Source organism: Dermacentor variabilis, chromosome 3, assembly GCF_050947875.1.
Source record: "Dermacentor variabilis isolate Ectoservices chromosome 3, ASM5094787v1, whole genome shotgun sequence".
Taxonomy (NCBI): Eukaryota; Metazoa; Arthropoda; class Arachnida; order Ixodida; family Ixodidae; genus Dermacentor; species Dermacentor variabilis.
In genome coordinates, this window is record NC_134570.1 from 33,624,751 (window position 1) to 33,633,806 (window position 9,056).

Genomic DNA, 9,056 nt, shown 5'->3' on the forward strand with positions numbered 1-9,056 from the left:
GTACCAGCCGGTGCATTTGCTAAAGCAGATTATGTTAGCATAATTTTTTTACAGACTTGCAGGAAGCATGTACATTCTTGGCCGAATGCATGAGATGACTGTAGACCTGCAGCGAAGACAGTATGGCTTTCAGCAGGATAGTGTGATGTAGCTTCTGTCAGTACTGTCAGTGTGTTTGTAACAAGGCGCAAGGCTTTTTGACCTTACACAAGTGCAGTTATCAAGTAAGTGTACCTGGGTAGCACTTAATTCAGTGATGTGAAATTTGGCCTTGTATTTGCAAACGTTCCTAACCTCTTTGATTCCACAAGAGTGGGGGGCAGTTGCTGAGCCAGAACTTTGTAATTGAGCGCTTTCAGCAAATACTCTAAAGAATCGGAATACAGGAAGCTCTCCCGGGCTTTCTTGACCATGGCACTGAAGCTTGACCATGCACTGCTCTAATGGTTTGAAGGAATACCATATTACACAGGCGCCAGAAGTTTCTTCATTTCACAGAAACTAGTGGCCTGCAAGGCTAACGCTCCTGTGAAATCATATTTTCACGCAGAACGTGCCATTTTCATTGCTTTATGGGCTTCATTAAAATGATGTCAATTTTTTTAATCGGAATGCCGAGGAGCTGTATTGAAGTGGAACAACTTCTCAAGTTCGAGAGTAGGAAACCCTAAAAAAAAATTAGACGAGAAATCGATAAAGTTAGGCACAATTCTTTTCTTTGTAGCATATGCACTATCAATATTTTGTTGTCCTTATATTACCAATTGTTTCCTGTTTTTATTCTTTATTGAACTTGTCCTTGTCACATGTAGCTTTTGTCCTTTGTGTGGCCAATCCTCATGGATATGAGCCATCTTTCGAGGCCACATCAACAATTGTGAAGGGAGGGGACAGGGTCACCTTGATCACATGCTGCTACACACTAAGGTTGGTGTCAGTGTGTATTCATTATAGTAGTGATTAGCGAGACACTGACAGCTTGAAATGCTTATCGGTATGCTTTCAAATTTCTCACTGGTTTAACTGTTTTGTAATACAAAATAAGTGCATCCACTGTAACCTAGCTAACACTTTTCTTGCTTCAAGTTGAGGCATGTTACCAGCAAGTAGAATGTCACAAGCATGTTCAGATGCGAGTGGCATGAATGCCATTGACCAACTGACACCAGCATTCTTGCTGGTGTCTTCTCTAGCCAAGTGTTATTCAAGTGTTATTGAACATTGTCAAAGTAGTTGGAATTGTGACAAGCACGGCTTGTGGCTTACTGTTCAGAGTTCCAATATAAGAGAGAATAAATTTAGGTATCTGGTCTTTCAAAAGCTACGTTCACAGTGTGTGCTAGGTGTTTTACACTTGCTAAAGCACAAAAGAAAAGTGCACTGGATATCATCCAGATGCCACTTGAAAAAAACATGGATTTAATTATACTTCCAATTAAAATGTTAAAGTTGCCATATTGCTGCTGCTACACGCTCTTAATATTGCCACTGTCAAGGCTTTGCATTTTGGCTTAGTCCATCGAGTCTGTTATGCAGCAGATGTTGCTAAATCTTCTCATCTGAAGGCATGTGAATATCGACGTTGACTAGAGCACTTCATGCGCCTGGGCCAACCTGAAAGCCTGGGCCTGTGGGCCGAGCTGTCTGAAGTGTTTTTCAGCGGACCCGGGCCGAGCTCGGGCTTGAGGCCCAGGCCAGACTCAGGCCCTATCACTAAAGGGCATAAGTCAGGCCTTCGAGCACACACGAATGTTATGGATTGCATGGTCCAAAGCATTCAGTGCCAAGCTGAAGTGACATGTGCAAAGAGCGGGCTCTTAGTGTACCTTAGCAAAGGAAATAGAAAAACAGATGAAGTTCTCTTTTGTTTTTACACTGAAACGAACATTGTTTCTGCATAAGGAAAAATAAATTATACAAAAAACTGCTCTTCAAGCCATTTCCTTGTTATCGCTTTTGCGATTGCACAATTACCAATCTCGGTACTATTATATTATTTTAGCGTTAATGCAAGGGTGCCTCTTTCAACTTGTACGTTTATTTTATGCTGTATACTCGTAAATTCGACTGTTTATATTTCTCTCTCTCTCTCTCTCTATATATATATATATATATACACACACACACACATGAACAAAGCAAGCTGCTGTTTTTTCACAAGAACAGGGAGATTTTAGCCTTTTGCTGGCTTTCATACAATCCTATTTTCATAGCATCGTTTTCGGGTGCAGTCTTTTTTGTCCCTGCGCATTATTTTAAACATATTTTCTATCTTTATTTCATAAAGAAAAGAAGGAACCTGGGATAGCCTGAAGAATGGTGTCTTGGCAGCTTGATTATATAATTTACATTGTACGTTGTGATTACATTAAAGTTGAAGTCAGAATACGAACTCTTTACATTTCATCTGCCTGCTGTTCACCATATATAACCTTAAGCTTTAATCTTCTGCAACGAATTAATAATCATGAGCCTCTTTTAAGAATTTGTAATCATCATAGTTTCTAACGTGGAGTGTAGATAATAGCATGAATGCCCTGGGTTCGCTTTTATCCGCTTTTTCATGCTAGCTGTGCACTTTGTTTTAAAAACTCTTCCTATGTTTTATTGTCACTATACTGTTATGGTAATTCATTTTATGTGCTGCATAAGCAACATTTCATTTATATTTTGGCGCAATTATATTTTTTGCGACTAAACTTAGAAATTTCCCACCTAACGTAGAACTGCTTGCTTATTATTTATTAATTAGACCGAAACTTGAATATGCATGTGTTGTTTGGGACCCGTTTACTAAACAAAATATTAAATGTCTCTAAAGGATACAGAAAAAAGCCGTGCGATTCATATATTCAAAATTCTCTCGATATGATTCCCCCTCACAAACAAAGCGTGATAATGGCATCGAAGTCCTTGAGCAGCGAAGGCAACACTTAAGAATTCGATTTCTTTCCATGCTTATTAATGGAGACATCAAGTAATCCTGCATCGTATCTGTTTAGTACAACGTCTAGGCTTACTCGACACCATCATCCGAATTAACACCTTATTTTGCACGGACTGATGTATTCAAGTATTCTTTTTTTCCCCGAACTATAACAGACTGGAATAACTTGTTGTTGCCTGTTTCAATTGATTGATTCATTATACTACTGTTGTGTCTTACCACCCTACTTGATTGAATGCATTGCATTATTGCTGTGTTTAACCACCCTGCTTGAACCTGATCTAGGTCTGCAGTATCTGCAGTATAAAATAAATGAAGAAAGAAAACCACGGTAGGATTACGATGCACGCCATAGTGGGGACCAGATGAATTTTTACCAGCAGGAGTTCTTTATTGTGCACCTAAATCTAAGTACACAGTTGTTTTTACATTTCGCACCCATCGAAATGCGGCAGCGATGGCCGTGAATCGAGCCTGCGTCCTATAGGTTAGAAGCTCAACAGCTCAACCGCTAAGCTACCACCACCGGTAAAGCAACATTTAAATACATGTACACACCGGATCTGATGGCCCTCTACAAAGAGCAAGGCAGCAATAATAATAATCAAATTTCCCCCAGTATGCCTGAGCAGGGCCTGGTCATGCACATGTGGGCGCTGGCTAAGCTTAGCAATGAACAGCTGGGACCGAGTTGGGCCTGGGCTTAGTAACGCAGGCCCAGCGCGGGCTTAGTATCACGAGCCCGGGCTGAACTCGGGCTTCATGAAGCATGCCAGGCTGGGCCGGGGTTGAAAAATGAGACCCGTGTAGTGCTCTAACGTTGACCGACACTAAATTCACCAATCTGACTGGTGTATTAGTCTTTATGCATATCCTTTGTAAGTTCAAAAGCTATGTTCAGAGTGCATGCTGGATGTTTCACAATCGCTAAAGCAAAAAAATGTACTTGATATCATCTAGATGCCACTTTAACAAAGCCTGGATTTAATTATATTTGGAATTAAAATGATAAAGTTGCCATGTTGCTGCTTTCACATGCTCTTGAAATTGCTACGTTCATTGGCTTTGCACTTTGACTTTGTCAGTCGACCCTGTTATGCAGCAGGTGTTGCTAAACTTTCTCATCTAACAGCTTGGGAACAAGACCAATTTTGACTGACACTAAATTCACCAATCTGACTGGTGTATTAATAGACTTTGTAATTTCAGAAACTACGTTCCAGTGTGTGCTGGATGTTTGACACTTGCTAAAGCAATAAAATGCACTAGATATCATCTAGATGCCACTTGAACAAAACGTGGATTTAATTGCACTCGGAATTAAAATGATAAGGTTGCCATAGTGCTGCTGCTACGTGTTCTTGAAATTGCCAATGTCAAGGCTTAGCATTTTGACTTAGTCCATTGAGCATGCTATGCAGCAGCTGTTGCTAAACTTTCTCATCTGATAGCATGTGAACATCAACATTCATTGACTGACAGTAAATTCACCAATCTAGCTGGTGTATTAATACCTATCGTAATTTTAGAAGCTATGTTCTCAGTACTAGCAGAATGCTTGACACTAGCTAAAGCAAAAAAAACAAAGAATGCACTGGATATCATCCAGATGCCACTTGAACACAACATGGATTTAATTACATTTGGAATTAAAATGATAAGGATGCTGTATTGCTGCTGCTACATGTTGAAATTGCCACTGTCAAGGCTTTGCATTTTGACTTAGTGCATCGCGAGAATGCTATGTAGCAGGTGTTGCTAAAATTTCTCATCTGATAGCATGTAAACACCACCAATGCTGACTGACTAAATTCACCAATCTAGCTGGTATTAGCCTCTGTGCATACCCTTTGCAATGCCCTATGATACCTATTCCATGCTTTACATTTGCATTGTGCCGCTGCCAACATTATTTGCGTTTTTAAGACGGACACTTGTAGCAGCATCAATCCAGGAACTAGTCAACTCAATCTGCATCTCAGTTTCTTGTGCAGTAGCACACTGGAATGTAATGTGGATGGCAACTAGTAAACGACACCTCATGTGCCTGATTACTTGAAAGTGACAAGTTTGATTGTTTAGGGAAAACAGGGGGAAGGCGGGAGATGGAAATTCAGGACGATGAGCAAAACGAGAACAAGGTGAAAGCGGGAGCGTGATCGTGGCATAGCTGGCAGTCGCCAAGTGCGCTCTGGCCCCAAAGCCAAGCTTCTGTGTATAAATCCCCCCAGTGTCATACTTTGCAGCAAATGTGGAAAGGGTAATTCACCTTTTAGTTTATTTTCTTATGTTTGTGTTTCATTGCTGCGTGCTAGTGCCATATGAGAGATGCTGAATTTGAGGGAAATAGTAACCGAGGCGATTTGAATGTAGTAGTGAGCTCCAACCTCAAGACACAAGAGTGGGCTGTCCAGCAAGCCCGAAAGGCGGCGACGAGGCAAGGCCTCGAAGTCCCCTCATGGGAGACCTGAGCCCGGGTCATCAAATTTGCCGGATTCAGAATAAAGTTGTTTCCATCCATCCATGTAGTAGTGAGGAGCCTCCTATAGGCGTAATTGTTTCCTTAGTGGTAAACACTGAGGCACTCTTTTGCATAGGCATTTTAGCTCAGTGTCTAGCTCCTAGCGCAAAGTGTACAGTTGGCATCAAAAGTCCATGGACCACAGGTTTGAAGAAAACTTAGAATTTTCGAGTGGAATGTGAACGTAGCTACTAAAGCCGTTATATGTTGTTCACATATACCAGTATATAGGCTGAAACCCAGAATGCCAAACTGCTTGCGCAGGCTGTATGATTCAACTTTTTCAGATATTGTGGTCTGTAAGCTTTTTACACCCACTTTACATGTCTGGCTTCTTGCACAAAGAAGTCAATGTTGTGCAGAGCAACTTTTAAAAAACCCAGCAGTGCATGTACAGGCAGAACAAAATAGCATTCAGGAGCCAATACCAATACTGTTGAATGTTTTTAATTTATAAACAGAAAAGACCACCATTTTATGCTTGCACTAATTGGCAAAATGCTTCAAGACCTGAGTCAGATGCTTCAGAGCAGTGGCGGTAAGCACAATTCAGTAGGTGGACAAGCAAACTTGTGAGTGGAGATGTCGCCGAAATCATGGCAGCAACTCAGAAATAACCCAGCAATGCCTTTTTGCACATTTTGCAAGACAGGCTCACATTTTCCTTAATTTTAAAGATTTTGTTGGTCACCATGCCCATCTGCAATACAGATGTTGGGGTCACATTGTGTGTGCATGCTTCTTGTTTGTGTTTCACTTGCAGTGTGATAATAACACAGCATTCTGCTATTGTCTTTCCAATTTAGCTGTAATTGGGCTTTCGGGATCTACAACACTGGTTCAAAACTAGCTTGAAAACATTTCGAAGATCATGGAATAGTGATTGTCAACTAAGTTGTGCATGCAGGACATACAACAGAGTGAGTTCAAGTAAACAAGCTTTACACAGATTCAAGGACAAAGTTTATAGTCATAAAAAATGCTGCTGATAGGCCTTAAATCTAAAATGGACATATTGTGAAACATGTTGACCAGATCCGAGTTCAATATAAATGGCACCATTTCATCATCACCTATTGAGATCTTAAATCTAACATGAGCACCCTTTGCATAAATATCAAGCACCTGAACGGAGCCTGCACACACGACAGCCTGTAAATCTCAGTTTCATGATCCTCTTTCTGGCTTACTTTGAAGTGCCATGCTAAAATCAAAACACACTGCGGGATAGCTGTGTTCACTTTGACCAAACTCAATAGCTTGTCAGCCCCTTGCTCACATCAATGCAATTTGCAAGTTTGTCACAGCCAAAAAATACCTAAAGAATCCATGATTTCTATAGATATTCCAGTGAGAGAGTAACCACCAATAAATCTTTTAAGAAAAAACAGTTGTGGACTTCTGACAAGGTAGACTTGGTCTGCTGATTACTTTTTCTTTGCTCACCATTTTGGCTGTGCCACACATTGCGCACATATTTATGTGTTGTAAAAAGCATGCACGTGAAACGGACAAATCTTGTGAGACGTCACTGCACTGCAGCAATAGATGAGGCTATAATGGCACAGCTCGAACTTTGCAACAAGGACAGCAAGGGCCACTCAAAGCACACAGATCACGAAGGGTCGGGTGGTCACCTTTCGCAGTTACAGCACTCACGATTCTGCAAATTAAGAGGCGGCACTTAGTTCTGAAGCCATAACACTGAAAATCAGACCTATCTAAAGGAAAAGAGACACTGGCTGCAAAAACGAAGTGCAAAAATCAAAACTTGGTGCCAGCCGCCTTAATTTCGAGGAAGGACGTAGTACGGGATCTCTAGCTTGGTAGTCACTTCACTGCATGTTCAGCAACTTCTTGACGGCTAGCACGACATGAGCTTCTGTGGGCACAGACTCGTGCTCAAGTGTGGCTGCGTAGGGCATCGGCACGTCCGCGCCCGTCACACGAATGACGGGAGCGTCCAGGTAGTCGAACGCGGGACTCTCGATGATGCTGGCGCAGATCTCTGCTCCGACGCCGAAGTGGGGCCAGCCGTTCTCGACCGTGATGAGCCGGTTGGTCTTCATGACTGACGCCTGAATGGTCTCCTCGTCGAGAGGCCGGATGCTACGAAGGTTGATCACCTCGCACTCAACGCCTTGGGTCGCCAGCTGCTTGGCGGCGTCCAGGCACACGCCTACCGCCTTGGAGTGCGACACTAGACTGACATGCTGACCGGGCCTCTCGATCTTGGCTTTGCCGATGGGCACAAGAAAGTCCTTGCTCTTCACCTCGTCGGGCACTTCAAACGCGTGTCCGTACATGAGCTCGTTCTCGAGGAAGACGACGGGATCGGGGTCTCGGATGGCCGACTTGAGCAGGCCCTTGCAATCCTCCGCGCTGTAGGGCGAGACGACTTTGAGGCCGGGGCAGTGACCGTACCAAGCAGCGTAGCACTGTGAATGTTGAGCGGCTACGCCGGCTGCGTTGCCGTTGGGTCCTCGAAACACGATGGGCACCGCGATGTGTCCGGCCGACATGTAGAAAGTCTTGCCGGCCGAGTTTATCACCTGATCGATGGCTTGCATGGCGAAGTTGAACGTCATGAACTCGCAGATCGGCCTGAGGCCGGCGAAAGCGGCTCCGACTGCGATGCCGGCGAAGCCCATCTCCGTGATGGGCGTGTCGATAACGCGTTTGTCGCCGTACTTCTTCCAGAGACCTCGGCTCACCTTGTAGGCACCGTCGTACTGGGCCACCTCTTCGCCGATCAGGAAAACCCGCTCATCGCGCTCCATCTCTTCGTCCATGGCCGAGTTGAGGGCATCCCGGACGGTGAGTTGTGCGCCTAGCGCACGCGTTGTGGACAGCGAACGACGTCCGAAGGCCAACGTTTGGCACTTCAGCTTGAAACTGACACCTTTAATAACGTTGCGCATCGAAGCCATGTCGATGAACTCTGAGTGATCTCGCACAGAGTGATCGAAGCCAAGGTCGGCGTGAGGACGTGAATCGCGCGGTCACACCGGCTCTAGCGGTCACTTCACGCCTTGGATTCGTCCGCCGAAGCTTGCCGTTCGCGGAAGAATGTTATAACTTGCTATAGTTTAAGCACGCCATCTCAAAGAAATTCGCGCGGCGTGGTTACCTTACCGTGGACTTGCAGCGGCGAGGTTACGCTCGGGACCACTCGACTTGGGTTTTTCAACTGGATCGCCTGCAATATATATGCTGCTTCGGCCAACTTACGCAGTGCGGCGCGCAATGTACAGCGTGATTCTAAAATTTGCCGCCGGAGGTCAGCACTTGCAACACTTCTGCCAAACGGCGCGAAGTTTGTTTTTTTCTATTCCGTGAAGTTTGCGGCCCGAACAAGAACGAGTTTGGTTACGCCTCTGAGCTTATATGCATTTTACGCTTCATTGGCATAATAAGTCATGTTCACAAACGCTGGGCAGCGTATTCAATTCTAGTGAATCTTAAAGCGCAGGCATTGCCGCAGCGAAGTGGGTGACACAGGGGCTCGGGAGAAAATAAAAGTAAATCACATTATATTAATTGCTGATAATAAACGTAACATCAGAGGTTGCATCCGCAGCTGCTTAT

At 43.9% G+C, this 9,056-nt stretch overlaps 1 protein-coding gene across 1 annotated transcript; it reads right to left on the bottom strand.

Moving 5' to 3' along the window:
* Nucleotides 1-5,899: 5,899 nt before the first annotated feature.
* On the bottom strand, nucleotides 5,900-8,678 carry Pdhb (Pyruvate dehydrogenase E1 beta subunit). The gene has a single exon (XM_075684722.1). It carries the CDS (start codon nucleotides 8,396-8,398, stop codon nucleotides 7,304-7,306), a length of 1,095 nt encoding a protein of 364 aa, XP_075540837.1. The 5' UTR covers nucleotides 8,399-8,678; the 3' UTR covers nucleotides 5,900-7,303.
* Between the last annotated feature and the right edge of the window lie 378 nt (nucleotides 8,679-9,056).